Raw genomic sequence first — 27,554 nt, 5'->3', positions numbered from 1 at the left:
TGAGCCCCTGTGGAGGGCTTGAGGCGCCCCCAAGTCCTCCGGGCCTGTACGAGCGCGTCTGCTCCGGCTGGTCCTTCACTACCTACAGGATCAGATTCAGACTCAGGAGGCCGGCCAAAACAGCGAACAAAACTACAAATCACACAGACACAGACACACAGGATGAACAGCGCTGTTCCTTACCTTCGGGGTCTCGGGGGTCCTTGGGGCATCCCGGACGAAACCCCAACTGCTTTGCCCTAAGTCGCGAGAAGACCTGCAAGAAGACCACCGAGAGCCAGAAGTTCCGAAATGCAAACGCGGGGCTTTATTCAGGCGGCTGCAGCCCGGACCTCGTCCTACCCCCGCCCCGCCCCCCCCCCCCACACACAGCGGAGATAGGGAGGAGGACCCCGGGCTGGAATCTCACAGGGCTTATAAAGGCCAACACCACAAAGTTACAGCAACCAGGTGTTTGAGCTAGATTGGGGTACGGGGGTACAATTCTGATTGGCTCGGGCTAGGAACATTCCAGGGCGGACAGAGGTTTTCAAAACAGTCTCTCGGCTGTCTGGGTCCTGACAACCTGTCCTGTTAGGTGGAGTATTTGGTGGCCAGGGCGGGCTCACGGTGCCTGTTTATCTTGGGCTAGCGTGGCCGTTTCTCAGAGCTTGTGCAGCCCGAGGTTACAGGCACAGAGTGGGGCCTGGCCGGCTTTAAGGTAGCTTTGTTCAAGGAATTTACAGTTTAGCAGTCTCGGCACAAGCAAGTCAGTTCTTACAGTTCAACATACACAACAAGATGCCTATGGTTTCAAAATGGAGTCACTGCTGCCTCAAAGTGGGATTTGCCTTCACCCTTCACTGATCTTCTATGAGGACAGAGATCTTGGGGTTCCCTGACAAGGAACCCGGACAGCTCAGTGTGAGCCGGGAGACACAGGCGTTCAGAGGGCCTTCCTAATCACAGAGACAAAGAGCAGCAGCAATGAGAGACACTCAGCAGCCAAGAAATCCAAGAGGCGATCTAACACTGCCTTGGCTGGGCCCCGGCTTTAGCTAAACGCCGGAGGAAACGGTGAACAGCCTGTGCCCTTTGACCCAGGCCTTCTCTCTAGTAGTCATTTTGCAATCGATGCCCTGATAAGCATTTGGACACCTAAGGCACCGGTCTGTCTCAGGGGACTCCGGCTTCTGAACACCTGAAGAAAACAGCCCGGAGCTGCCGACCTCCAGCCCAGCCTCTGGAGTCCAAGACTGCGGTGGTCAGCCAACCAAAACCTGCGCTAGGAAGGGAATGGCTGAAAGCTACAGACCGTGTCCCGGGCCTTCAGGGTCAGCCAGGCCTCCCCTGTGGCCTCCCCCCTCCCCCCATGTTCTCCCTATTTAACCTGATGCCAAGGCCCCGCCCGGCTCTGGAAGCCAGTGGTAGATGCACCAAAGCGCTGTCTTCCGTGACTGCCGTGTAATAATCTTCCCCTGCCCTCAACCATGTTTCTATTAGCATAGGACGGTGAATGGCAGGTCCTTAAATACAGGGCTTCGGGAGTTTGCGGTCTAAAAACTAAAGGACATCAAAAAAGATATATTAAAGCCAGCAATGTCCCTTGAGAGAGACAGAGCTAATATGCAGGAACAAAGGAATAGGATGCCAAGAAAAGGACCACTCAGGTTGCGTGTGGCTGCCCACGCTTATAATCCCAGCCCCCGAGCTGAGGCAGGAAGATCTCAAGTTTAAGGCCAGTCTGGGCTACACAGTGAGACCTTGTCTCCTATCACCCTCTGAAGGGGGGAGGGCACTGGAATAATAGCAACGGCTCTTGAAATCAAAGCTGTGAGGCCCCACGGGGAACGTGTTTCCCGGTTGCCACCCGTCTCTCTAAGCAAGGCAGCGGAGGATCAGGAAATCAGAGGACAGGAGAACACTGAGTCAAGATGGCCAGGGTAGGGGCTGGGAATGTGGCTTAGTGGTAAAGTGCTGGCCTAGCATACATGAAACCCTGGGTTTGATTCCTCAGCACCACATATACAGAAAAAGCCAAGAGTGGCGCTGTGGCTCAAGTGTCAGAGTGCTAGCCTTGAGCAAAAAGAAGCCAGGGACAGTGCTCAGGCCCCGAGTTCAAGACAGATATGGGCGTCCACGCGGATGGGGAGGTCACAGTGAAGCCCGGGGCCCTGTTCCAGACAGTTAGGCTGGAAGAACCACACATGGGAACCTAATGCAGGCATGCCAAGTGGGAGGAGAGGACCCCTCAAAAGCTGCCTCACCTGGAAACTTCCAGAACACCTGCAACTTCCAGAAAGTAAACATCTGTTTCCGAGTCAATGGCAAGGGTGAGGAAGACCGCTCCTGCCTGCAAGGCTGGAAGCAAGCGCGCCGGGGAGAAGCTTTGCGGTTCTGCGGGCACAGGGGCCCGCAGTCTGGAGTCCAGAGCTGCAGCGGCGTGGGCAGTGGACGGCTCTCAGGACGCCGGGCTCAGAGCACCCTGAGGAGCAAGGGAGGTGGGGAGCCGGTGCCTCCTCCCAGGAAATGGACAAGGGAGAGCCGGGCAGTGCGGGCTCCAGCCAGCCGGGGCAGCAAGCGGGGGAGGGGGGGAGGCCCCCACCGCAGAAGGTTCTCACACCTGAGGATGGACGGCCGGCCAGCGCAGGACCCAGATTCTAATCCACATCTGACTTGTGCAGCCGGTCATCCACAAATTCCTTCTGCCACTTCTTGCTGAGCTGTGTGACCAACTTCAGCTTCGTGTGCAGAAGAGAAAGACACAGAACAGCCCAGCACCCGGACCATAACCCCCCAGACTCCTCCTCCAGCTGCAGCGGGGCCCCGCCCCACACCTGCCCCACGGCACTGACGCGGTGGGGGGAGGTGGGGTCCCAGGGCCCGGCGGGGTTACTGGTGGTAACCCTGGGCGCTGACCCATAGCGAGCAATTCTTATTAGTGTTTTTTTTTAAATTTTTTAAAGAAACTACTTTTAGCTTCGTGAGGACCCCACGCTGTCCAGTCCCACCGCAAGAGGCCAAGCTTCCAGTTTCCCCCCAGCCTCGCCAACCCTTGTGATTACCCTGGGGCTTGAATGCAGCGGGGCTTCGTTCTTGTTAGGCAGGTGCTCCACCGCTGGAGCTGTGCCGCTAGCCCTGTTCGCTCTGGTTACTTCGGAGACAGGATCTTCTTTCCGGCCCAGGCTGGCCTGAACCTCATGACTAGCCAAGATCGCAGGCTTCAGCCACTGGCGCCTGCTTCCCGCCAGCTTGGAGGCCCCACCGGCTGCCAGCCCAGGCCGAGGCCACGCCCCCGGCCTCAGTCCCATCCATTCCCAGCCAAGGCCGAGGCCACGCCCCCGGCCTCAGTCCCATCCATTCCCAGCCAAGGCCGAGGCCACGCCCCCGGCCTCAGTCCCATCCATTCCCAGCCCAGGCCGAGGCCACGCCCCCGGCCTCAGTCCCATCCATTCCCAGCCCTGGCAGAGGCCACGCCCCGGCCTCGGCCACACCCACTTCCAGGCTTAGGCCACGCCCCTGGCCTCAGTCCCATCCATTCTCAGCCCTGGCAGAGGCCACGCCCCGGCCACACCCACTGCCAGGCCTAGGCCACGCCCCCCGGCCTCAGTCCCATCCATTCCCAGCCCTAGCAGAGGCCAACCCCCCTGCCACACCCACTGCCAGCCCAGGCCGAGGCCACGCCCCCGGCCTCAGTCCCATCCATTCCCAGCCCTGGAAGAGGCCACGCCCCGGCCTCGGCCACACCCACTGCCAGGCCTAGGCCACGCCCCCCGGCCTCAGTCCCATCCATTCCCAGCCCTAGCAGAGGCCAACCCCCCCTGCCACACCCACTGCCAGCCCTAGAAGAGGCCGCGCCCCCAGCCTCAGTCCGATCCATCCCATTCCCAGCCCAGGCCGAGGCCACGCCCCCGGCCTCAGTCCCACCCATTCCAGCCCTGGCAGAGGCCACGCCTCCGGCCTCGGCCACACCCGCCGGCAGCCCTGGCAGAGGCCGCGCCCCCAGCCTCAGTCCCATCGCATTCCATTCCAGCCCTGGCAGAGGCCGCGCCCCCAGCCTCAGTCCCATCCATTCCATTCCCAGCCCTGGCAGAGGCCGCGCCCCCAGCCTCATTCCCATCCATTCTATTCCCAGCCCTGGCAGAGGCCGCGCCCCGGCCTCGGCCACACCCACTACCAGCCCTAGCAGAGGCCGCGCCCCCAGCCTCAGTCCGATCCATCCCATTCCCAGCCCAGGCCGAGGCCACGCCCCCGGCCTCAGTCCCACCCATTCCCAGCCCTGGCAGAGGCCACGCCTCCGGCCTCGGCCACACCGCCGGCAGCCCTGGCAGAGGCCGCGCCCCAGCCTCAGTCCCATCGCATTCCATTCCCAGCCCTGGCAGAGGCCGCGCCCCCAGCCTCAGTCCCATCCATTCCATTCCCAGCCCTGGCAGAGGCCGCGCCCCCAGCCTCAGTCCCATCCATTCCATTCCCAGCCCTGGCAGAGGCCACGCCCCCGGCCTCGGCCACACCGCCGGCAGCCCAGGCCTCGGCCACGCCCCTCCCCAGCCCCTCCAGCCGCGGGCCCAGGCATCCTCCCCGCGGCCGCCCTGCGCCCCGGCTCGGGTCCCGCGAGCGAGGGCGTCGCTTCTCCACCTCACTCGGAGGCTTCGCTGCAGGCCCCCGGCCCGGCGCCAGCGCAGTTCTGAGGCGGGCGCTCGGGCGCTGGGGCGGGGCGCTGAGTGCGGCAGGTGCACCGGGAACTGCCGAGACGCCCACGGCCAGTCGGGTCGAGGGCGCAGCCTCCGCGGGCCTCAGGGTGGGCCGCTGAGCGGTCTGCACCGGGGCGCGCGGGCTCGGGACCCCGGCTGCCGCACCCCAGCCCCGGCAGCCCCGCGGTGACCCGGCGGCCGGGTCCCCGCGCTCGGCCCTTCGGGGGTGGCGCGGGGGGCGGGGCGCGCTGGGGGGCGGGGCGCGCTGGGGGGGCGGGGCGCTCTGGGGGGCGGGGCGCTCTGGGGGGCGGGGCGCTCTGGGGGGCGGGCTCTTCCGGGCACGCCGGGGCGGGCGGGAGGCGGGGCGCGCGGGAGGCGGGGTCTTCCATGCACAGCGGGGTGCTCGGGGGCGGGCTCTTCCGTGCGCACCGGGGCGGGCGGGAGGCGGGGCGCGCGGGGGGCGGGCTCTTCCGGGCACGCCGGGGCGGGCGGGAGGCGGGGCGCGCGGGGGGCGGGCTCTTCCGTGCGCACCGGGGCGGGCGGGAGGCGGGGCGCGGGGGGGCGGGCTCTTCCGTGCGCACCGGGGCGGGCGGGAGGCGGGGCGCGCGGGGGGCGGGCTCTTCCGAGCACACCGGGGCGGGCGGGAGGCGGGGCGCGCGGGGGGCGGGCTCTTCCGTGCGCACCGGGGCGGGCGGGAGGCGGGGCGCGCGGGGGGCGGGCTCTTCCGGGCACACCGGGGCGGGCGGGAGGCGGGGCGCGCGGGGGGCGGGCCCGGCGGCCCGGGGCGGGGCTGGGCGGCCGCGGCGGAGCGCGCGGAGCGGGGCCGGGCAGGAGCGCAGGGCCCGCGTCTCGGCTGCCGCCATGGCCACCGTGGACCTGGAGAAGCTGCGGACGTCCGGGGCGGGCAAGGCCATCGGCGTGCTCACCAGCGGCGGCGATGCGCAAGGTGGGCGCGGGGCGGGGCGCGGCGGGGCGGGGCGGGGCGGGGGCTGCCTGCTCGCTCTCGGCCCCCGAGGCGGCGCCCGCCGCCCCTCGCCCCGCGCGCGGGGACTCGAGGCTGGCCCGGCCTCCGGGTCTCGGTCCCCGGACTCCGCCCCGGCGTGCCCCAGGTCGCCGCGTACGTGCGGCGGGCCACGAGCCTCGGGGGCGTGTCCGGGCGGCGGGCGGGGCGGGTGGCCGGCTCCGGGCCGGGACGCGCGCTCGGGCCCCCGCGGCGGCCCCGCTGGGGCCCCTTCCGGGCGACACGTGCCTCTCACCGCGCCGCGGAGGCCCCGGCTGGGGCGCGGGGTGGAGCTCCGCTGCCTGGAGCCCGGAAGGACAGTGGGACCCCGGCCTCCCCAGCCCTTCTCTTCCACCCTGGACCCCCACTTCAGCCCCAGCGCCCACCCCATCCGGGCTGGGGGCGGTGTGAGGTGCCGCAGACTTTCCCCGGAGGCTCCTCCCCCGCTCCTCCGGGTTCCAGCGAGGATTGCAAAGTGTCGGTCTCACCTTCTGCTAGGGGCCGGCCCCAGTCACCGGCTGCAGCTCCCTCCTGGCCGGGCTAACGTGGGTGGGGAGGGGGCCGCAGGTCCTGCAGCCCACAGCGCCCCCCCCGTGTACCCTCACCTGGATGGAGAGGAGAGACCTTAGGAGGCCAGAGAGCGTGGAGTGGGCTGCAAGGTGGACCTTCAGCCCTGCAGTGGGCTTGGTGGGTTTCAGAGTTGCAAACAGTTCAGAACATGTAGATCCACAGATCCTCCAGCGAGGCCCAGAACCTAGGACCGGGGTGGGGGTCTCGGGTCACTGGGGTGGAGTTCAGGAAGGCAGAGAAGGCTCCGACAGAGCCCTAGCTTGTAAGGGGACCTGTGGGCCTGCAGAGCCCGGGCCTGTGATGACCCGTGGGCCTGGGCTGGTGGTTAGCACACCCTTTTGCAAATCCCTGGCAAGGCAGAGCAGGCGGCTGGGCACAGATGGCTGGCGCTGAGTGGACCAGGTGGCCAGTGGGCTTGGCGGGAACAAGGTGGTCCATGATGGCAGACCACGAGAAGAACCCTGTGTCTGCAGCACCAAAGAGGCCAGCAAGAGCCAAACCTCACCAAGAGGCCTTGCCACCTGAAGGGCAGGAGGGCCCGCAGGCTCCTCCACAGCCTCTTTGGGATGGAGTTTTCAGTGTCCCTCAGGAAAGATGGGCCAGGGCCACCCAGGGGGACCGGCAGTGGTTTGGAGGTTGGTGGGAGGTCTGGAGGCGGAAGCCCTTTCGAGTTCGCGTGCTGCCAGGGTGTGGGTCAAAGCCTATCTGCACAGGAGTCCCTGCCCTGCCAACCTGGCCCTGGTGCCTCCCTGAGTGCCCATCAAGGCACCTGCTTCCATGGCCACCCTCGCTGCCAGTGCCGTCCCTTTCCAAGCCCTGGCACCCCTGTCTTGTTGATTTCCTGTCCTGGGGCCACTCACTGGTAGACCTGGAGACGCGGCGGGAGGAGGAGGGTCTGGATTCCTTGGGCCCCCTCAGGACTGATGCAGGGGGGGCAGAGTCAGGGCCAGCATCCCTCGTGAGGGCAGCAGGGAGCCGTGGAGTTGGCGGTGTGCCGTGACCTGGCCCCAGTTAGCGGGCAGGCTCCATGTGCCCTTCGCGTGCCCTCTGTGTGCCCTCTGTGTTGCCACTTGTCTGGCAGCAGCCAGAGAAAGGCCAGAGGTATGCCAGAGCTAGAATGTGAGAAAATCAGCCACCCCTGCCAGGCCCCCAGTCCTAGTGTAGCACTTTGGCCTCCCAAGCACTTTTTCCTCCAGCCTCAGTTTCCCCGTCCCTTCTAGCCAGGCGGGAAGTCCTACCCTCTGCAGCCCTGGGCCCCTCCTCCCTGTTGACCAGGAGTCCCCGTAGTAAGCTCCGAGGGAAGGCGGTTGTGGCTCACAGATAATCTGTTTATCAGATTAACTTGTGTAGAAGTAACTAGAAGGAAAGTCAGCCTGGCCACCCACCTGACCTTGCCCACAGCCCCTTCCCTGTTCCTGAGTGACAGTGGGACACTGACTTCCTGTTTGTGGGGATTGGCACCCCCGTGTCCAGGATTTGGGCAGACAGTCTATGCTCGCTCAGTAGCTGAGTGCTAACGCTCCGCTCACCACCACCTTCTGGAACCGCATCTCGTTTTCTTGGAGGTGGCTGTCCCTAGGAGCGAATGCCTCAAACTCAGATTTGAGCTGGCCTGGCCGGGGTGGGCCGCTGGCCGGCTGATGGGCATTGGCTGCCCCCCCCACCTGCCCTTCTGACGGGAGCCGGTTTCCTGCCCAGGCGGGAAGGCAGACGAAGGAGCAATTTCAAGGTCCTTTGAAGAAGCAGCGTTCTTGAGGCTTGTGGTCCTGTTTCCTCGGGTGTCTGCCTCTGGAGCAGGGGGTTGTGCCTCTCAGGTGGCCGTCTCTGTGGTCCACCAAGAATTACATTGTGCTGTGGTCATTTTGGTGTTGTGTGGTGTGCTGAACACACAGCTTGCTTCGGCGACTTTATTGTCTCTGGGAGTCAACATCCTGATGTCACTGTGCCGTGCGGCTCCCCCGTTGTTTAACCTGGGGCCTTTGCTGTCTTGGGGGGCTCCTGCCAGGCCACCAGGCTGGCTGGTGAGGTGGCTCTGACTTGGGGCCGGCCCGCCCAGCAGCGTGTGGGTTTGGAGCTGGGTGACCAGAGCGACATGGGCTGGACCGTGGGTCCTGGGCCCTGGCCTCTGTTGGCTCTGTTCTGAGTGGCTTGGCCTCTCCTACAGAGCTGGACAGCGATCTGTGTTCTCTCCGGGGTGGGAGGGCAGGCGGGCGGGAGGGAGGGAGGGAGGAAGCGAGGCTGCTCCTGGCCTGGCTGCTTTCCCCGCCACCCCACCGGGGTGAGGCTGGCACCACGCACGGTTAGGTGAGCTTCCCGCCTGCTGCACCCGACTCCCAGGGTGCTCAGCATTCTGGCTTGGGGTGCTTGCTGGGCTCCACCCCTGCCTTCAGCCTTAGCCACCCCATTTCCGTCTGCTTCGGGATGGGAGACACTGACTGTTTCTGTAGCAACCGCGTACTTGCAGAAGTCACGCGTGCGAGCCCGGTGCGGCCCCGCTGTGTGGGTGCCCCTCTGCCCGAGCGCCTGGCACTGGGCGCCGGCCGGGCCCAGAGGGGGCCGGTGGGTCCCGGCTCTGCCCTCCCCTGCCGGGCTCTGAGGCCCTTCACTGTCCCCGGGGGACCTGGGATCCCCCCTGCTGTGGGGAGCTTCATCCGGCCGCTTCTTCACGGCTGGGGAAGGACATCAGGACGGCTCCCTCCCCCAGCCCAGCCACGCCGGCCGGTGGGACTCGTGGGCCTGCACCAGGCGCGAATCTTCTCTGGGGTCTCCACACCCCCTGCAGATGAGAGCCCCGGGCCTCGAGTGCCCAGACTCCCGGAGCCATGGCCTCCTGTGGGTGAGGCTTCCTCGTGTGAGGGGCTGGCGATGAGAGGAAGTCAGGGCCGGCGCGGGCCACGGCCACGGCCCGGGGGCTCGGTCCTCAGCATCCTCTGGGGCTGGGTGGCTGCGTCTGCTCCTCCGTGCCCAGCTCGGCAGGCAGTTCTCTCTCTGCAGAGGGCCAGCAACCCGAGCCACGTGCTGGAGCCGGGGTGGGGGCGGGGAGGAGGCGGCTGCCCGGCCTGGACCCCTCCCTCTGCGCCCCCGGTGCCCCCGGAGTGCCTTTTCCTCCCACCCCGATGGGTAGTCTGTGGCAGGTGGCAAGCTCGGGTGCCCTTTTCCTCCGCCACCCATCCTCGCGGTCTGTCGGTGGGTGTGTGAGCGTGGGGCTCCATCTTGGCACCGGGGTCGGGACAGCAGGGCAGGGGTGGGAGGGCTGAGGGGCAGCCAACTTGTCTCTCGAGCAGAGTTGGTGCTTTGGCTTCCTTTGCCGAGTCTAACTGCGGGCTGGCGTTTCCCGGCCGGCGCCCGTGGCTGGGGCAGGGGCCTGGCTCTCCCTCGTCCTCACGCGAGCTTTGCCTCTCACAGGCATGAACGCCGCCGTCAGGGCTGTGACGCGCATGGGCATCTACGTGGGAGCCAAAGTCTTCCTCATCTACGAGGTGAGGCCGGGTGCGTGGTGTGTTGAGCGTGGCTGGGCCGGGACAGCGCCACGGTGCGGTGACTGAGGGCGCCTGGAGCCTGCCCGCCACAGCTGGCACAGCTGGAGCCCGAGGGGCGTGACAGGAAATGGAGCCCAAGCCAAGGCACCTGCAGAAGGGAGCTGCAGGGGTGGTGTCCCCAGGTGTGCCCAGGGGCCAGCAGAGGGGGCGGCTCCGTGGCCACCTCGGGGCCCGGGGTGTGGGCGAGCCGACCCTTGACCCTGTCCAGGGCCCTGGAGAGCTGGGTCAGGGAGGCAGGTCTCCCGAAGGCCGGCCCGGGCATGCGCCCTGCCCGCGGCAGCCGGCCCTGCCTCTGCCTCTCCCCTCCTCCCACCCCCCCCACTCCCCCGCCGCCCAGCCCGGCCCCTGTCCTGGGCCCGCCCTGCTGTGGATTTGTGTGTGCGCTTGCACGCGCCTCTAGCTCCCCCTTCTCTTTCCCTCTCTTCCTCTCTCTGTCCTCTCCCCACCCTCCGCTGCCTTGCATCATGTTGTGGCTCTCTGGTGGCCGTTACTTTGTTCTTACTCTTTAAGTATACGTGTTATATACAATGTAGCCTGCCTGCCTCTCAGAGCAGAGTTCGTCCCTTCCCCCGGTTATGGTGGTGCCCGCCCTGCCCTCTGCTCTACTGGGCTGTTGGGAGTGGAGGTGGGGGGAGGAGACCGGGGCCTGGGTGTGGTCCTTCTCCTGGACCCTCAGCTTCTTCTGTGAAGGGGCGGGGGGGGGGCGGTATCTGCTCTTCCTCCAGGTGCTAAGCTGGACCGGGAGCCGGAGTGGAGGGGTGGAGGGTGGAGGGCAGCCGCGTGCCCTGCCGTTCCGTGCTGTTCCTCACGGGCTCCGGGCTGCCCCGGCCCCTCCCGCCGCTCTGCAGGCCAGGCCGGGCCAGGGAGCCCGGTGCTAGGCTCCCCCAGCCCCCTAAGCTTCATAGCTGGCTATTTCATGACCATGTGAACTTTTTTCCTGCGCTTGTACTGGGGCTTGAACTCAGAGCCCGGGGGCTGTCCCCACAGCTTGTTCGCGCAAGGCTGGTGCTTTACCACCGGAGCCATGGCTCCAGTTCTGCCTTTCGCCTGAGTGGCTCTGAACCCCAGTCCTCAGATCTCAGCCTCCTAAGTGGCGGGGACGCCAGGCGGGAGCCCCCGGCTGCCGCTGACTCTGGGAATCGTCTTCTGCTGGCTGGAGTGACGGGTGGCACCAGCCGGCCCTCAGCTAGGGACATCCCCGTCCCCACAGCGCTGACGCCGTTCTCGGGGGGCCCCTCAGCGCTTTCGCTTTGAATTCCTGGCAGGGCGGCCATCTGCCCACTGACCTGACCTGCATGGGGGTGCTCCCCGTCCGCTCCCCGCCCCCCTTACTGCCTAGCTGAGAGGGAGTCGCGGAGGAGGGCAAGCCGAGCCGGGGGGTCAGGCGGAGCGTCGGCAGGCGCCTCAAAAGCTCCGTCCTCCGTCTCGCTTCCGTAAAGAGCTCCCACAAATAGATGCCACGTGTGGGGTGCTTGCTCGGGGTGAAGGACCAGTGTGCCGGTGCCGCGGGGGCGGGGAGCGGTGGGGGGGACCCCCAGCGCTTGGCGGGGGGCAGGGCTGCCCAGGTGTCAGCTCACTGGGGATGACCACCTGGGGTAGTGAGGTGTGTGCTCTCGTCTTACCGGAATTCCTCCCAGCGCGCAAGCCTCCCACGGGGCCGCTGGCTCTGCGCACACGTGTGCGTGCGTGCGTGCGTGCGTGCGTGCGCGCTGTCGTGGGATGGAGGGCGGGTGACATGGTGGGATGGAGAGTGGACGGTTGGAGCAGCTTGTGGTTATTGGGGTTAGACAGGGCCGGTGGCGGTGGCAGTTGAACCGCAGTCACATGGGTAAATCTGAGCCGAGCCCTTAGGGGGTGGGAGGGTGCCCCCCTGGGGGTGGGGCCTCAGGTGCCAGTGCCTCCTGTGGGCACAGCCTTGGGAGCTCAGCCGGGGACCCCACCCGGTGGGCCGCGTGCCCCCGAGCTCTGCCCGCGCAGCTTCCCGGTGTAACGAGCACTCGCGGGCCGTGGGAAGCTGTCTGGAGCCCCGCGTGGGCTGCGCTGGCTCCGCCGCCGAGAGCCCGGGGCTGGCAGAGCCGGCCAGGGTCTGCGGCTGCGCTCGGCGGGGGAGGCTGGGGCTGTGGTCCGAGCCCTGGGTTCCCAGATGGCGGTGCCGTCGAGGGGCCTCGGTCTCAGGCCGCCCCTTTGGTTCTAGGGCTACGAGGGCCTCGTGGAAGGAGGTGAGAATATCAAGCCAGCCAACTGGCTCAGCGTCTCCAACATCATCCAGCTGGTGAGGCTCGCGGCCGTGGCTCCTCCTGCCCCTTGGGTGTGGGCGCGCGTGCGCACACAGCCAGACATGCGCTCACAGACAGAGAGCCACACAAGGAGTGTGTGTGTGTGTCTCTCTCTTTCCCCTTCCCCCTGCAGAGCCTTAGCTGGCCACACTGGCGTAGCATAGTGTGGGGTGGTGGGCACTAAGGGGCCGGAGGCCTCAGGAATAAGGAGGGGTCCAGGCCCTTGCCAGGGTGCTTTGTTTGGCTCTGTCTGCCTAGTGCGCGGCGGGGCACCCGGCCCTGGAGAGCACCGCACGCTGAGGTTCGAAGCTGACCACCAGGGCCACGGGATGCTAGCAGAGCTGCTGAGGCCTGTCCTTGTGGGACCCCCGTGCACGTGTGTGTGTGTGCGCGTGTGTGTGTGTGTGCGCACAGTGCTTTCCAGTTCCACGCTTTCTCCGTTCCTTGTGGGAGCTCCTCATCTCGAGGAGAGGGGAGAATCCTGCACCGCGCTTGGAATCGCCTGGACCTGCCCTCTGGTTCTGGGGAGTCTGCCCGTCACCCAGCTGCACAGCGCGGGGGCTTTAGGATCCCTGGGAAGGTGGGGGGTACAGAATGGGGGGGTGCTTGTGTTAACTTACCCCATGTGAGGGCCGTGGCCTCCGGGGGAGGTGCCCCCCTCCCGTGGGAGGTGCCCCCCTCCCGTGGGAGGTGCCCCCGCTCCCCGGGTGAGGCCCTGGGCCGTGCAGGTGGGCGGCACCCGCCCTCCCGTCTGACGGCCCCGGCCTCCCCCAGGGCGGCACCATCATCGGCAGCGCCCGCTGCAAGGCCTTCACCACGAGGGAGGGGCGCCGGGCGGCGGCCTACAACCTCCTCCAGCACGGCATCGCCAACCTGTGCGTGATCGGCGGCGACGGCAGCCTCACGGGCGCCAACATCTTCCGCGGCGAGTGGCGCGGCCTGCTGGACGAGCTGGTGAAGGAAGGTGGGTCCGTGCCGGCCGGGCCCCCTCGCCCGGGGACAGCTCTCCCGCTCCCCTCGCGGGGAGCCGGCCGCCCAGCGTGACCCTGGACGTCTCCAGCTGGAGGGCCGGGCCGGTGCCCGTGCTGCCGTGGGCATGTCCCCGTCTCGTTTGTGACTGGCTTCTGGGGGCGTCTGGACGTGGTCACAGACCTGCCCAAGCGTGCCGGAACGTAGTTAGGATCGCAGGAGACGGAGAGCCCGAGGCCGCCGCGCGGGGCGTCCCCCGAGCCTGGGGGGGGGGGGGGTGGCGGCCCTGAGGCTGCCCGGCCGAGGGGGTCTCAGCCCGGCCTCTGCCACCCCCGGCCCAGGTAAGATCTCAGAGGCCACAGCACAGACCTACTCGCACTTGAACATCGCGGGGCTCGTGGGCTCCATCGACAACGACTTCTGTGGCACGGACATGACCATCGGCACCGACTCGGCCCTGCACCGCATCATGGAGGTCATCGACGCCATCACCACGACGGCCCAGAGGTGGGTGGTCCCCCGGGACCCGCGCGGGCCACGCCCCTCGTGGTGGCCTGGGGAGGAGGGGGCGCGCTCACCGAGGGCGACCGGGCACGGCCCCGTGGGCGGGGGCGGCCGCGGACGCTCCTCCTTCCCTCTCCACAGCCACCAGCGGACCTTCGTGCTGGAGGTGATGGGGCGGCACTGCGGGTGAGAGGGCCGGGCCGGCCGATGGGGAGGGGCTGTCCTGGGTAGGGTGGGATGAATGTGGGGGCGGGTGGGAGGGGCGGAAGGGGATTCCGGAGCGGCCGCCCCTCCCCCCTCCCCCCCTCCCCCCAGGTACCTGGCCCTGGTGTCCGCGCTGGCCTCGGGCGCTGACTGGCTGTTCATCCCTGAGGCGCCCCCCGAGGACGGCTGGGAGAACTTCATGTGCGAGAGGCTGGGGGAGGTGAGTGCACCCCGGGAGCTGGTGATGGACCCGTCCTCACGGCCGCTGGCCCCTGGGGAGTGGGGTGGCGGTGCCCGGTGCCTGGAGGTCCCTGTGGTCCTGCCTGGGCGGGCAGAGGCTGTGGGCGGGGAGGCCCAGGCCCGTCCTGGGCCCGGTTCTCCGTGGTCAGGGGAGAGGCAGGGTGAACTGACTTCCTGGGGCAACGGCCATGGAGCCTGCGCCACGGAGAGACGGCCTCGCGAGCCAGGCCCGGAGCCGGGCCCCGCGCTGGGACCCGGCGGGCCGCCCGGCTGCCCCGCGAAGGCCCAGATTCGGGCCGTAGCGTGGTATGACTGGATCCTACGACCAGCGTCCAGCTCTGTGCCCCCGAGGGCGGAGAGCCCCGAGCCAGGGCGATACACGGTCGGGGGGCTGAGGAAGTAGGAGACGGGAGGAGGCCTCCGCAGGGGTGAGGCCGGAGGGCTGAACTGGGAGCTTGGAGTGGAGTGCCGGGTTTGCTCTCAGCCCCCGCGCCCCCAGCATAGAATTGGGGCACCTCTGGTGCAGAGCAGGTTCCAACTGCCCTGCAGACCCCCAGGCCTCCTCATCAAAGACAGGCTGGCCCCTGGGGCGGGCTGGGCCGGGTGGGGCGGGAGGCCTCGGAGCGCACTCGCTCCATCCCTGCTGGCTGGGGCCGGTCTCGGGCCTCTGGCTTCTGGGATCCAAGGGAGATAGGGGAGCACGGGGCCAGCCCGGGCCCTGGACACCCCAAGGCCCCTGCCCCATGTGTGCGAGTGGCCTTCACCCCCCTTTTACTGCTGGCCCTCTTCCTCCCCGTGGCTGAGCAGCCCTGCCACTCCCCAGAGGGTCAGGACCTGGCTTCTGGAACCTTCCCAAGTAAGGCCAGGGTGGGAGGAGGTGGAGCCGGGTGGGTGAGGCAGGCCTTCCCCTGGGTGCGGTGACAGGCGGGGCCAGGCCCTTGTGGGGGGCCCTCGTGGAGGTGGCCTGGATTGGGGGCCCCACCCCTGGAGCCCAGGCACTCTGAGAGTCTCCGCTTCTCCGTGAAGGTGCCCCCTGCCGGGTGACGAGGAGGAACTGTGTGTGTGTGTGTGTGTGATATCTCTGGCTTTTCTGCTCCACCTGCAGCCCTGTTGCCGTGTCCTCTCCCCCCCCCCCCCCCCCCCCCGCACAGGGCCCCCAGGGACCCTGGGCACATGCCCCTGGGCCTCCCACCCAGCTGGCCTCCGGCCTGAGGCTCTTAGGACAGCTTCGGGCTGTGCTCAGCCTGAGTCCCACAAGGGTTTGTGGGGGGGTCATGAACAAATGAAGGAGTGAAAAATGCTTTGAAGTGCCTGGGAGCTGGTGATGATTTGCATACTGCTTGGTGGTGCACCATGGGAGTTGAGGGGCATTTGGGGCCCCCCAGGCCTGCCCAGTCGCTCCAGGATGCCTGGGGACCCCTCGCCGGTGGCCAGCATTCGGGTGTCCCCTGTGGAAGGGTGGGAATCGGCCTGAGGGGCCCGAGCTTCCCAGGCCGGCTGTGGTAGGGCCGGTCTGGGTCTGCGCTCTGCCCTCCTTCCCCGGCCCGTGTGCCGCAGGGGAGCGGCCTGGGTCCTGACGCTGCCACCTGCTGGTCTGCTCTGAGCCCCCGGGGGTGGGGGTCCTGGCGAGCCTGGCTTCAGCTCCGCCCTGCGCGCCAGGTCTCCCTTCCCGAGGAGGAGGAGGGCCTTGCCCTGGCTGTCGGGTGTGGGTGCGGCGTTTCCGGTCTAGGTCCTGACCCCCAGGAAGCCCCCAGTGCCTGGCTGGCCGTGTTGAGTGTCTCGTGGCCCGCCGGGTAAGCCCTGGGTCTTTCTGACAGACTCGGAGCCGGGGGTCCCGACTCAACATCATCATCCTCGCGGAGGGCGCCATCGACCGCCACGGGAAGCCCATCTCGTCCGGCTACGTGAAGGACGTGAGTGTGCCGTGCGGGGGAGGGGCAGGGGGCTCTCCTCAGGGTCCTGGCGTCCGGGGCTGGGCCTGGGCCCTTCCTGAGCCGAGCCGGGCACAGGCACTGCTTCCTTCCCCCCGGCCTCTGAGTGCCAACCTTTCAGCTCTGTCGGCAGGGCTGGGTCCCACCTCGCACCCAGCCCCCATGCCAGGGCCCAGACCGCTGACAGTCACCCACCATCCCACTCGGCATTCATAGACCCACGGCTCGGATGAGCTGGGAGTGGCAGCGCGGGCCTCGAATCCTAGCATCCCCGAGGCTCGGGCATGAGGGCTGTGAGTTCAAGGACAGCCCAAGCCACATGGTGAGAGCAGGCCTCCAAGCAAAACAGAAACCTTCAGCTCAGACTGAGGAGCCCTTCCCGTGGCCCTGCCCCAGCCCGTGCCCGCTCCTCCACCGAGCGGCCCCTGCAGAGGGGGCGTCCACCCTGCCACCCCCACCCCTGTGATGTTGTCCCCGCCCCTCTGCCCCCGGACCCCCGTTGAGCCGGTGGACCCTGAGCCGAGGGGCCAGAGGTGGCGTCCAGCTCTGAGCACCGGGATGGCGGGCCACACGCGCGTGAGCAGCGTGCCTACACAGAGCGCTACACGCCTGCACACACGTGTACGGTCCCCCCCATTTGCACACGCCCCCACGCACCCCGGCCAGGTGCGGTAGGTGGGCATCCTGAGCCAGCGCTCCGGGGCGAGGCTCTATCCGCGGGGCTGCCCCGCAAACCGGAGGCCGGGCCCGCGGGGGCCGGGAGGGCGGCGTCTGCTGGGAGCCCACAGCCCCTCCTGACGCCCCTTCCGCAGCTCGTGGTTCAGAGGCTGGGCTTCGACACGCGGGTGACCGTGCTGGGCCACGTGCAGCGTGGAGGGACGCCCTCGGCCTTCGACCGCATCCTGGTAGGTGGGCGTTACTCTGGTGCACGTGTGTGTGTGTGTGTGTGTGTGTGTGTGTGTGTGTGATGTCCATGTACTAAGTGACTCACCAAACATGAAAAGAAATGTGGGTGGCGTTCCTTGGGCCCCCTCCCTCGATCCTTCCGGATCCTTCCCACCACACGCCAGCCCTGAGTGTCAGGTCCTCCCGGGCCGTGCGGGGCGCGGGCCGGTTGCCCTGGGGCGCAGTCTGGGCCAGTGACGGTGACGGCCTCTGCTGCTGGAGGCCGGGCGTGCCTGGGTCAGAGACTAAACACCCTTGGCGACAGGGGCCTCACCGGAGGACGGGCACTGGAGTTCAGTGGTGGTGGTGGGGGCGGCCCTGGGGCTTGAACTCAGGGTCTGGGTGCTGTCTGTGCACTTTCGCTGTTAGCGCTCTGCCACTCGGAGCCTCAGCGCCACATCCGGCGTTCTGGGGGTTAACTGGAGATTAGAGTCTCATGGACTTTGCTGCCCAGGCTGGCTTTGAACCGTGATCCCAGCCTCCTTCTTGAGTTGCTAGGATGACAGGCGTGTTTTACACGTCGGCGTCGTGCCTGTGCTGCTCCCCGAAGCGTGACCACCTTTGCTCGGGTCCCCGCACACGTGTGCCCGTGGCTGTGACCGCGGGCGGGGGAGCCCGGGCCTCAGGCGCCCCCTCCCTCCCTTCCCGGGGACTGTTCACTGTGCACCCTGGGAAAGATGGTCGCCCGGCGGGCGAGTCGTGCGGGGGGGGAGGGTGGAAAGCACGGGGGGGCTCTGCGTGGGCTCTGTCGCCGTGGAAGCAGCCTGCAGTGGCCTCCGCCCGCTGGGCTCCCAGGCCAGGAGGCGTCGGGCTGCTCCCTCCCGCCGCCCTCTGACCCGGAGGCTCTGAAGGGTGCCAGATGGGCTGGTTCACATGCCGGTGGCGCTGTGTTCTAGAAGCTTCGGCCACTGTGAGGGGCCTGGAGAGCCGGGTTTATGTGCCACAGAGGGCTGGTGCTGTGCCATGTGTAGAGCAGGAGACCCCGTGTACCTGTGTGGGGCGGGGCCCGTGGAGCGGGGGGACCCCCTCCTGAGCCGTGCCTCCCCCCCTCCCCGTGCAGAGCAGCAAGATGGGCATGGAGGCCGTGATGGCCCTGCTGGAGGCCACGCCCGACACGCCGGCCTGCGTGGTCAGCCTCTCGGGGAACCAGTCCGTGCGGCTGCCCCTCATGGAGTGCGTGCAGGTGGTGAGTGCCGGCCCCGCCCGCCGCGGCCTGGCCCCGCCCGCCGCCCCTGGCCCCGCCCGCCGCCCTTGGCCCCGCCCACCGCCCCCTGGCCCCTGGCCCCGCCCACTGCCCCCTGGCCCCCCGCCCACCGCCCCCTGGCCCCGCCCGCCGTCCCCTGGCCCCCCGCCCGCCGCCCTTGGCCCCGCCCACCGCCCCCTGGCCCCCCGCCCACCGCCCCCTGGCCCCCCGCCCCTGGCCCCGCCCACTGCCCCCTGGCCCCCCGCCCACCGCCCCCTGGCCCCGCCCGCCGTCCCCTGGCCCCGCCCACCGCCCCCTGGCCCCGCTGCTGCTCCTCCGGGTGTTACGGTGGCAGGCGTGGCGGCTCCACCGTGGCGTCTCACCGTCAGCCTCCGGGCAGAGGGTGGTGGTGTCTCGAGTGGACGTGAGGGCAGGGGGGTGGCGAGGCCTCGTGGGGTCTTCCGGTCACCAGGTTGGGGTCCTGCAGCTGGCCGCACGCAGGCGGGGCTGGCTGGGAGGTTGGGCCCTGGGCAGAAGGCAGACTGGGCGTCCGTCCCCCATGTACATCTTTTTTTTTTTTTTGCCAGTCCTGGGGCTTGGACTCAGGGCCTAAGCACTGTCCCTGGTGGGCCTTGAACTCAGGGCCTGAGCACTGCCCCTGGCTTCTTTTTGCTCAAGGCTAGCACTCTGCCACTTGAGCCACAGCGCCACTTCTGGCCTTTTTCTATATATATGGTGCTGAGGAATCGAACCCAGGGCTTGATATATATGAGGCAGGCACTCTTGCCACTAGGCCACATCCCCAGCCCCTCCCCATGTACATCTTAGAAGATGCTTTGCTGTGACTTCCCCCAGGCCTCGATCCTGGGTCCGGGTGTCTGCTCCTGAAGCTCTGGCTGGGCCCCGAGGGTCTGGGGGGCTGTGCTCCTGGGGGAGGAGGTGTTGTGGGCCCCCCCCCAAGCTGAGACGCAGCTGCAGGTGTGAGCCGGGGCGTGTGCTTTCCTCCCCTTCTCCAAGACAAAGGAAGTGCAGAAGGCCATGGATGACAAGAGGTTTGACGAGGCCATCCAGCTCCGCGGCAGGTGAGGGCTGGCCGTGCCCCAGGGAGGACCCGGGGCGGGGGCGGGGTGGGGGTGTACGCCCGTGTGCACGGAGGGCGGGGCCAGCCTCGGGAGCCGTGGCACAGCCGGGGCCAGGGAAGGCCAGCGGCGGTTGGACGCCCGTCCTCGCTACGTGTGGGGCCGTGTCCTGCTGGCGTGGGCCCGCCCAGCGTGGAGGGCTGGCCTTGCCGCGTGACCCTGTGTTCCGTGGGGTCTCACGGCGGCCGTGGGAGGCCACGGCGCCTCACCCGCCTCCTTCAGGGCTGAGCCTCTGGCCTCGTGAGTCGATGGCAGGGCCCCGCGCCGAGCTGCGGGCGCCGTGCTGCCCTGGGTCTGTCGCTCACGCGACCTGCTTCCCTTCCAGGAGCTTCGAGAACAACTGGAACATCTACAAGCTCCTCGCCCATCAGAAGATCTCCAAGGAGAAGGTGAGGTGGAGGGGCCCTGTGGCTCCTCAGCCCCGCCCCGAGTCGCGGGCTGATGGCCCTGCTCCAGGGCCGCAGGCTTGGGGACGCGGGCTCCTCTCCCGCTGGGCTCCTTGCTGCGCCCTAAGGGCCGGGTCCAGCCCTGTTCGTGGGAGCAGGTGCCGAGGCCTGTGAGGTTGCAAGCAGCCGGTCCTGGGCTTGAGGTGGGGTGCGGGGCCCGTGGCCGCACTGCTGGTGGGTGCGTGTCACACAGACTTAGGAAACGAGTGGCCGCCACTGTGACGGAGGAGGGGACGCAGCGTGTGCGCAGTGTCCTCTGCTGTCAGGGGAGGAGGGGGAGAGGACCCCGTCTCCAGCCCCTGTGCGTCCACGCCCTTGCTCTCTGCAGACCAGCTTCTCCCTGGCCATCCTGAACGTGGGGGCCCCCGCGGCTGGCATGAACGCGGCCGTGCGCTCGGCCGCGCGCACCGGCATCTCCCACGGCCACACGGTGTATGTGGTGCACGACGGCTTTGAAGGCCTGGCCAAGGGCCAGGTGAGTCGCCTGGGCCGGGTGGGGCGGGCGGGCACCGGTCACCCACCCCTCTGTGCTGGGAGCTCCTTTGCTTCCTGGCTCTTACGCTGCCCCTCGGCGGCTCGCACTGGAGGGGCCGGGGTCTCCGTCGGTACCGCGGAAGCGGCCCGGTTCAGGGATACGAGGAGACTCGACCTGCCCTGCGGGGGGCCACGTGTGCTGGGGATGGAGCCTCGGCCAGCCAGGCCTGGGATGGACGCAGCCCAGCAGCGATGCAGGGCCTGCACGGGCGTGATCTGCCCATGAGCCAGGGCTCAGGTCGCCTGCCTGGGGAGATGCCCAGCCCCTGAAGCTGTGTCCTTGCTAACAGGTGCAGGAAGTGGGCTGGCACGATGTCGCTGGCTGGCTGGGGCGTGGTGGCTCCATGCTGGGGACCAAGAGGTGAGTTGGTGACTCTTGGCGCTCCTTCGTGGCGGGCAGGTGGCGGAGCGGGCCTCTAGGTGCTGAGCTCACGCATGCAGAGCACAGCCCAGCACCGGTGCCTATGGGCACTGCTCTAGGGGAGCTGGAGCTGCGGTCCCTGTACAGGGGATGGGTCTCTTCATTGCCACCGTCACTCCGTCAGTGACCGTTTTGATGCGTGGGCTCGGTCGTCTGTCACGGTGTCTCCCTCGGTGCCATGTCTCCTTCGGTGGCCATCTCTGTGTCTCCTTCAGTGGCTGCTTTAGCGTCCCCTTCGGTGGCTGCTTTAGTGTCCCCTTTGGTGGCCATCTCTGTGTCTCCTTCAGTGGCCATGTCTGTGTCTCCTTCGGTGGCTGCTTTAGTGTCCCCTTCGGTGGCCATCTCTGTCTCCTTCAGTGGCCATCTCTGTGTCTCCTTCGGTGGCCATCTCTGTGTCCCCTTTGGTGGCTGCTTTAGTGTCTCCTTCGGCGGCTGCTTTAGTGTCCCCTTCAGTGGCCATCTCTGTGTCCCCTTCGGTGGTTGCTTTAGTGTCCCCTTCAGAGGCTGCTTTAGTGTCCCCTTCGGTGGCCATCTCTGTGTCTCCTTCGGTGGCTGCTTTAGTGTCCCCTTCGGTGGCCATCTCTGTGTCTCCTTCGGTGGCCGCTTTAGTGTCTCCTTTGGTGGCCATCTCTGTCTCCTTCAGTGGCCATCTCTGTGTCTCCTTCGGAGGCTGCTTTAGTGTCTCCTTCGGTGGCTGATTTAGTGTCCCCTTCGGTGGCCATCTCTGTGTCTCCTTCAGTGGCCATCTCTGTGTCCCCTTTGGTGGCTGCTTTAGTGTCCCCTTCGGTGGCCATCTCTGTGTCCCCTTCAGTGGTTGCTTTAGTGTCCCCTTCGGAGGCTGCTTTAGTGTCCCCTTCGGTGGCCATCTCTGTGTCTCCTTCGGAGGCTGCTTTAGTTTCTCCTTTGGTGGCCATCTCTGTGTCTCCTTCAGTGGCCATCTCTGTGTCTCCGGTGGCTGCTTTAGTTTCTCCTTCGGTGGCCATCTCTGTGTCCCCTTCGGTGGCCATCTCTGTGTCTCCTTCAGTGGCCATCTCTGTGTCCCCTTCGGAGGCTGCTTTAGTGTCCCCTTCGGTGGCCATCTCTGTGTCTCCTTCGGAGGCTGCTTTAGTTTCTCCTTCGGTGGCCATCTCTGTGTCCCCTTCGGTGGCCATCTCTGTCTCCTTCGGTGGCTGCTTTAGTTTCTCCTTCGGTGGCCATCTCTGTGTCTCCTTCAGTGGCCATCTCTGTGTCCCCTTCGGTGGCTGCTTTAGTGTCTCCTTCGGTGGCTGCTTTAGTGTCCCCTTCGGTGGCCATCTCTGTGTCTCCTTCAGCGGCTGCTTTAGTGTCCCCTTCGGTGGCCATCTCTGTGTCTCCTTCGGTGGCTGCTTTAGTTTCTCCTTCGGTGGCCATCTCTGTGTCTCCTTCAGTGGCCATCTCTGTGTCCCCTTCGGTGGCTGCTTTAGTGTCTCCTTCGGTGGCTGCTTTAGTGTCCCCTTCGGTGGCCATCTCTGTGTCTCCTTCAGCGGCTGCTTTAGTGTCCCCTTCGGTGGCCATCTCTGTGTCTCCTTCAGCGGCTGCTTTAGTGTCCCCTTCGGTGGCCATCTCTGTGTCTCCTTTGGTGGCTGCTTTAGTGTCCCCTTCGGTGGCCATCTCTGTGTCTCCTTCAGTGGTTGCTTTAGTGTCCCCTTCGGAGGCTGCTTTAGTGTCCCCTTCGGTGGCCATCTCTGTGTCTCCTTCGGAGGCTGCTTTAGTTTCTCCTTTGGTGGCCATCTCTGTGTCTCCTTCAGTGGCCATCTCTGTGTCTCCTTCGGTGGCTGCTTTAGTTTCTCCTTCGGTAGCCATCTCTGTGTCCCCTTCGGTGGCCATCTCTGTGTCTCCTTCAGTGGCCATCTCTGTGTCCCCTTCGGAGGCTGCTTTAGTGTCCCCTTCGGTGGCCATCTCTGTGTCTCCTTCGGAGGCTGCTTTAGTTTCTCCTTCGGTGGCCATCTCTGTGTCCCCTTCGGTGGCCATCTCTGTCTCCTTCGGTGGCTGCTTTAGTTTCTCCTTCGGTGGCCATCTCTGTGTCTCCTTCAGTGGCCATCTCTGTGTCCCCTTCGGTGGCTGCTTTAGTGTCTCCTTCGGTGGCTGCTTTAGTGTCCCCTTCGGTGGCCATCTCTGTGTCTCCTTCAGCGGCTGCTTTAGTGTCCCCTTCGGTGGCCATCTCTGTGTCTCCTTCGGTGGCTGCTTTAGTTTCTCCTTCGGTGGCCATCTCTGTGTCTCCTTCAGTGGCCATCTCTGTGTCCCCTTCGGTGGCTGCTTTAGTGTCTCCTTCGGTGGCTGCTTTAGTGTCCCCTTCGGTGGCCATCTCTGTGTCTCCTTCGGCGGCTGCTTTAGTGTCCCCTTCGGTGGCCATCTCTGTGTCTCCTTCAGTGGTCATCTCTGTGTCTCCTTCGGTGGCTGCTTTAGTGTCCCCTTTGGTGGCCATCTCTGTGTCTCCTTGGGCGGCTGTTTTCGTCCCAGGGCATGGTGGTCTCAGGACGAGCTGCATCTGTGTGCCACTGGGGAGCCGTGGGCAGAAGGGGCGCCCGTTGTGGTAGTGGAGGGGGGCGTCGTCTAGCCCTCAGCCTCTGGCGAGGGTGCGGTGACTGCCCAGGCTGCTCTTTGCCAGCTCCATGGGTCTCTCCCTGCCCGGCACCACCCGAGTGGAGGGGCGCTCCGGTGGCTGATTGGCTGTCCTGGGTCAGGTGGTTTGGGCGGTGTGGCAGCTGATTGGCTGTCCTGTGGTCAGGTGGTTTGGGCGGTGGCAGCTGATTGGCTGTCCTGGGGTCAGGTGGTTTGGGCGGTGGCAGCTGATTGGCTGTCCTGGGTCAGGTGGTTTGGGTGGTGTGGCAGCTGATTGGCTGTCCTGGGGTCAGGTGGTTTGGGAGGTGGCAGCTGTTTGGCTGTCCTGGGTCAGGTGGTTTGGGCGGTGTGGCAGCTGATTGGCTGTCCTGGGGTCAGGTGGTTTGGGCAGTGGCAGCTGATTGGCTGTCCCGGATCAGGTGGTTTGGGCGGTGTGGCAGCTGATTGGCTGTCCTGGGGTCAGGTGGTTTGGGCAGTGGCAGCTGATTGGCTGTCCCGGGTCAGGTGGTTTGGGCGGTGGCAGCTGATTGGCTGTCCCGGGTCAGGTGGTTTGGGCGGTGGCAGCTGATTGGCTGTCCCAGGTCAGGTGGTTTGGGTGGTGGCGGCTGATTGGCTGTCCCGGGTCAGGTGGTTTGGGCGGTGTGGCAGCTGATTGGCTGTCCCGGGTCAGGTGGTTTGGGCGGTGGCGGCTGATTGGCTGTCCCGGGTCAGGTGGTTTGGGCGGTGGCGGCTGATTGGCTGTCCCGGGTCAGGTGGTTTGGGCGGTGGCGGCTGATTGGCTGTCCCGGGTCAGGTGGTTTGGGGCGTGTCCCTGCGCGCTGGCGCTCAGGCTGCTGCCCTTCTGCCTGCAGGACGCTGCCCAGGGCCCACATAGAGTCCATCGTGGAGAACCTGCGCGCCTACAACATCCATGCGCTGCTCGTCATCGGCGGCTTCGAGGTGAGGCCCCACGTGGGTCACCGAGCTGCCCCTGCCGGGAAACCCCGGTGTGCAGAGAGAGCTCCTCGGCCCTGGCCCCTGCCCGGCGCAGTGCGGGTGTGGGGCCTGGGCGCTGCACCTGCCGGAGGCCTCCCCGGGTGCCGCTAAGCCGGGCGCTGGGAGGAGGGGAGGAGGGGGAGGGGGGAGGAAGGGGCGGGAGAGTTAGGAGGGAAGGGTGAGAGGCTGTGCTGGGGCCTCGGGAGAAGCCTTTCCGCCATGCCCAGGTGCCTGGCAAGTTGTCGCGGACGGCCAACAGAGGTGGGCTTGGGGCGATCTGTGCTTAGCAGCTCTTCCTAGGAACCCAGCGCCCCCGGGCATGTTCTGGGCTGGGTGGGGTGCCGCAGGGTCCCTGGGGGGTGGGAGCTGGCACGGTGGTCACGGGGGACGTGGGTCAGCAGGGAGCAGGCCCAGCCCAGCCCTGCCCAGCGCGGCCCGCCTCTCCCGCCCCTGCCCCAGGCGTACGAGGGCGTGCTGCAGCTGGTGGAGGCGCGCGAGCGCTACGAGGAGCTGTGCATCGTCATGGGCGTCATCCCCGCCACCATCAGCAACAACGTGCCGGGCACCGACTTCAGCCTGGGCTCCGACACGGCCGTCAACGCCGCCATGGAGGTGCGGGCCCGGCTCCCCCGTGGCTCTGCCTTCCGTGGTCTCCGCAGCCCCCAGCAGGGGATGGGGGGGAGGCCGTCTTCGCCTCGGCCGCCTTTCCCTCTGTGGTAGCCGTTCCTCCTTGTCTGGGCGGGGCGTCGGCCCGTGTGCCACCGCCTCTGTGACAGGATTTCACCCCAGATCCCCGCGGCACAGGAGGCTGTGTGTCCCCTCTGCCTGCCGGCCTCGGTGACCGCTCATCTCTCTGTCTTCTGTCTGCCACCCCTCCCTACCCCCCACCCCGGGTCCGGATCTTGCTACGTAGCTTGCGGTCCTGCTTCGGCCTCAGCTGCTGGGGTCACAGGCACGCGCCACCGTGTCCAGCACGCCTCACTCTTCCCTCCCCCTCCCCTAATCTCCGCGTGTTCTTACCTTTTTTGCTGAAGGCTAGTGCTCCATCACTTGAGCCGCAGATCCACTTCCTTTCCTTATAGTCTTTTTTTTAAATTAAATTTTATTGACAAGGTGATGTACAGTACCCCCTGATGTAGGGGGTACAGTTGCATAATAAGGTAGTGAGGACATTTCGCGTCATATTTGTTACACCCTCCCTCATTTTTCTCTCCCTCCCCTAGTTCAGATAAGCATATATAACACATCCAGTGCCTTTCCCTTCATGTTGAAATCTGCTTTACACGGGTCTGTTTGTAGTTAGCATTCCCGCCAGGCCCCCATCCCCAGCCCCGGTGACAGGTTACCTTGCCCGGAGCTCTGCCGCCCGTTCCGACAGCGGCTGGCTGGCGACTGCCCCGCTTCACAGACGTGGACCCGGGGCCCAGTGAGGACCTCGCTCAGCACTGGCCCCTGCCGCCGCCAGGGACGCTGCCCCTCTGTCCCGGCCGGTCTCCACTGTCACTCCAGTGGGAGCCTCTGGGTCTGAGCCGATCGGGGGTGGGGTGGGGGCCCCCGGAGCCGCGGCCTCCCCTCCTCAGGCGTGGTCCCGTGGCGCGGCAGGAGCCCCGTGGCTCGCGCGGCACGGGCGCGCCGAGCCCAGTTGCTCTGCTCCCCGCAGAGCTGCGATCGCATCAAGCAGTCGGCCTCCGGGACGAAGCGGCGCGTGTTCATCGTGGAGACCATGGGTGGCTACTGCGGGTACCTGGCCACGGTGACGGGCATCGCCGTGGGGGCCGACGCCGCCTATGTCTTTGAGGACCCCTTCAACATCCACGACCTGAAGGTGAGGCTGCCTCTCCCCCCCCCCCAAAGCCATGGTGGCTCAGGGCCAGCGAAGCTCCCATCCCCCCCCCCCCCGTGGCTGCTGGCCACACTGGCCACCGCCTCCCTCTGCCACCGTCTGCTCAGCCCGTCCTCCTTGCAGGCCAACGTGGAGCACATGACGGAGAAGATGACCACGGACATCCAGAGGGGCCTGGTGCTGCGGTGAGCCTCGTCCGGCCCGGCTGTCCTGGGCGCGCCCTCCCTCCGTCCCTCCCTCCATCTCTTCCTCCCTCCCTCCTTCCCTCCTCCACGGTCCCCCCCACCCCGGGGGTTTGGGCGGGGTCTGACAGCTCCGCGCGCCCCCGCAGGAACGAGAAGTGCCACGAGCACTACACCACGGAGTTCCTGTACAACCTGTACTCCTCGGAGGGCAGCGGCGTCTTCGACTGCAGGACCAACGTGCTGGGCCACCTCCAGCAGGTGCCCGCCTCCCCCCGCCCCTGTGGGGGAGGGCCTCTCACCGCACGCGCCCGCCGGACTCTCAGGCCCCCGCTTTGAGGGAGGGGACGAGGCTGGCCACTCCTGAGGTCTGACCCAGGCAGGGGGCGCTGGGCCCCCGAGCCCGCAGGTGCTGGGCCGAGTCTGCCCGGTTTCCTGTGGCCTGTGGCCCCCTTTGCCCTGCCCGGGCTCCTGTGTCTAGACCCCGTGTGCCTCTGCCCCGGGTGGCCCTCCGCGGCCTCTGGTGGGGCCACTGCCCGGCAGTGCTGAGGCCCGGGGCGTCCTTGCCGTGGCTGGCAGCCCCTGCTGGCGTCTGGGGGCGGCTTGGGGGCACAGGAGCGGGCTCAGCGCGTGGCCGGGGTGAGGCTGGGGTGTGGCGGGCGCCGCTCGGGAGCCTGTCCATGGCTGGCGGCCTCCTTTGCCGGCCGGGCCAGCCCTAGGACGGCTTTCCCTGTGTGTGCAGGGCGGGGCTCCGACGCCCTTCGACCGGAACTACGGCACCAAGCTGGGGGTGAAGGCCATGATCTGGATGTCGGAGAAGCTGCGCAGCGTCTACCGCAAGGGTAGGTGCGGCGGCCCGGAGGCCCGGCCTTGTCTCGGGGGAGTCTGGGGGGGGCCGGTCCCCAGCCTCTCGCGTCTGTGTCCACAGGGCGGGTGTTCGCCAACGCCCCAGATTCGGCCTGCGTGATTGGCCTTCGGAAGAAGGCGGTGGCCTTCAGCCCCGTCACTGAGCTCAAGAAGGACACGGACTTCGAGTGAGTCCCGGCGCCGGGTAGGGTGGGGGGCCCTGGGAGGTCACCCCAGGTCTTGGGAGACGGCCACGGCGGCGTGTGGTGAGGAGGGCTGGCGGGGGAGCAGGCCGGCCGCCCTGACGCCCCCCCCCCCCGCCCCGCCCGCACAGGCACCGCATGCCCCGGGAGCAGTGGTGGCTGAACCTGCGGCTCATGCTGAAGATGCTGGCGCACTACCGCATCAGCATGGCGGACTACGTGTCCGGGCAGCTGGAGCACGTCACCCGCCGCACGCTGAGCATCGACAAGGGCTTCTGAGCCGCGGGGCTCCCGGCCCCACCCAGCGGCCGGTGGCCGGGCCTCCGGGACGGGCCCCCCTGGGCCTGCTCGCCC

At 67.1% G+C, this 27,554-nt stretch overlaps 1 protein-coding gene across 1 annotated transcript; it reads left to right on the top strand.

The window, feature by feature from the left end:
* Window positions 1–5,447: 5,447 nt before the first annotated feature.
* Pfkl (phosphofructokinase, liver type) lies at window positions 5,448–27,505 on the top strand. The gene is made up of 22 exons (XM_048346149.1): window positions 5,448–5,616; window positions 9,646–9,719; window positions 11,974–12,051; window positions 12,830–13,019; window positions 13,366–13,531; window positions 13,670–13,714; window positions 13,844–13,952; window positions 15,790–15,885; window positions 16,716–16,808; window positions 17,909–18,034; window positions 19,049–19,113; window positions 19,496–19,559; window positions 19,945–20,091; window positions 20,441–20,511; window positions 24,003–24,090; window positions 24,586–24,738; window positions 25,787–25,951; window positions 26,093–26,154; window positions 26,301–26,412; window positions 26,894–26,993; window positions 27,080–27,185; window positions 27,332–27,505. The coding sequence occupies exons 1-22, from the start codon at window positions 5,532–5,534 to the stop codon at window positions 27,477–27,479; spliced, it is 2,343 nt and encodes a 780-aa protein (XP_048202106.1). The 5' UTR covers window positions 5,448–5,531; the 3' UTR covers window positions 27,480–27,505.
* The last annotated feature ends 49 nt before the right edge of the window (window positions 27,506–27,554 follow it).

This window comes from Perognathus longimembris, chromosome 5 (assembly GCF_023159225.1).
Source record: "Perognathus longimembris pacificus isolate PPM17 chromosome 5, ASM2315922v1, whole genome shotgun sequence".
Lineage (NCBI taxonomy): Eukaryota > Metazoa > Chordata > Mammalia > Rodentia > Heteromyidae > Perognathus > Perognathus longimembris.
Note: the sequence above shows the minus strand (reverse complement) of the source record. Positions and strands in the feature narration are given on the sequence as shown.

What these genes read in the sequence shown, in the direction of transcription:
- Pfkl (XM_048346149.1), top strand. Translation starts at nt 5,532, where the DNA reads ATGGCCACCGTGGACCTGGAGAAGCTGCGGACGTCCGGGGCGGGCAAG. An exon ending in AGAAGATCTCCAAGGAGAAG is followed by an intron (nt 19,560 to 19,944) that starts GTGAGGTGGAGG and finishes TGCTCTCTGCAG; the next exon opens with ACCAGCTTCTCCCTGGCCAT. An exon ending in GCGCAGCGTCTACCGCAAGG is followed by an intron (nt 26,994 to 27,079) that starts GTAGGTGCGGCG and finishes CTGTGTCCACAG; the next exon opens with GGCGGGTGTTCGCCAACGCC.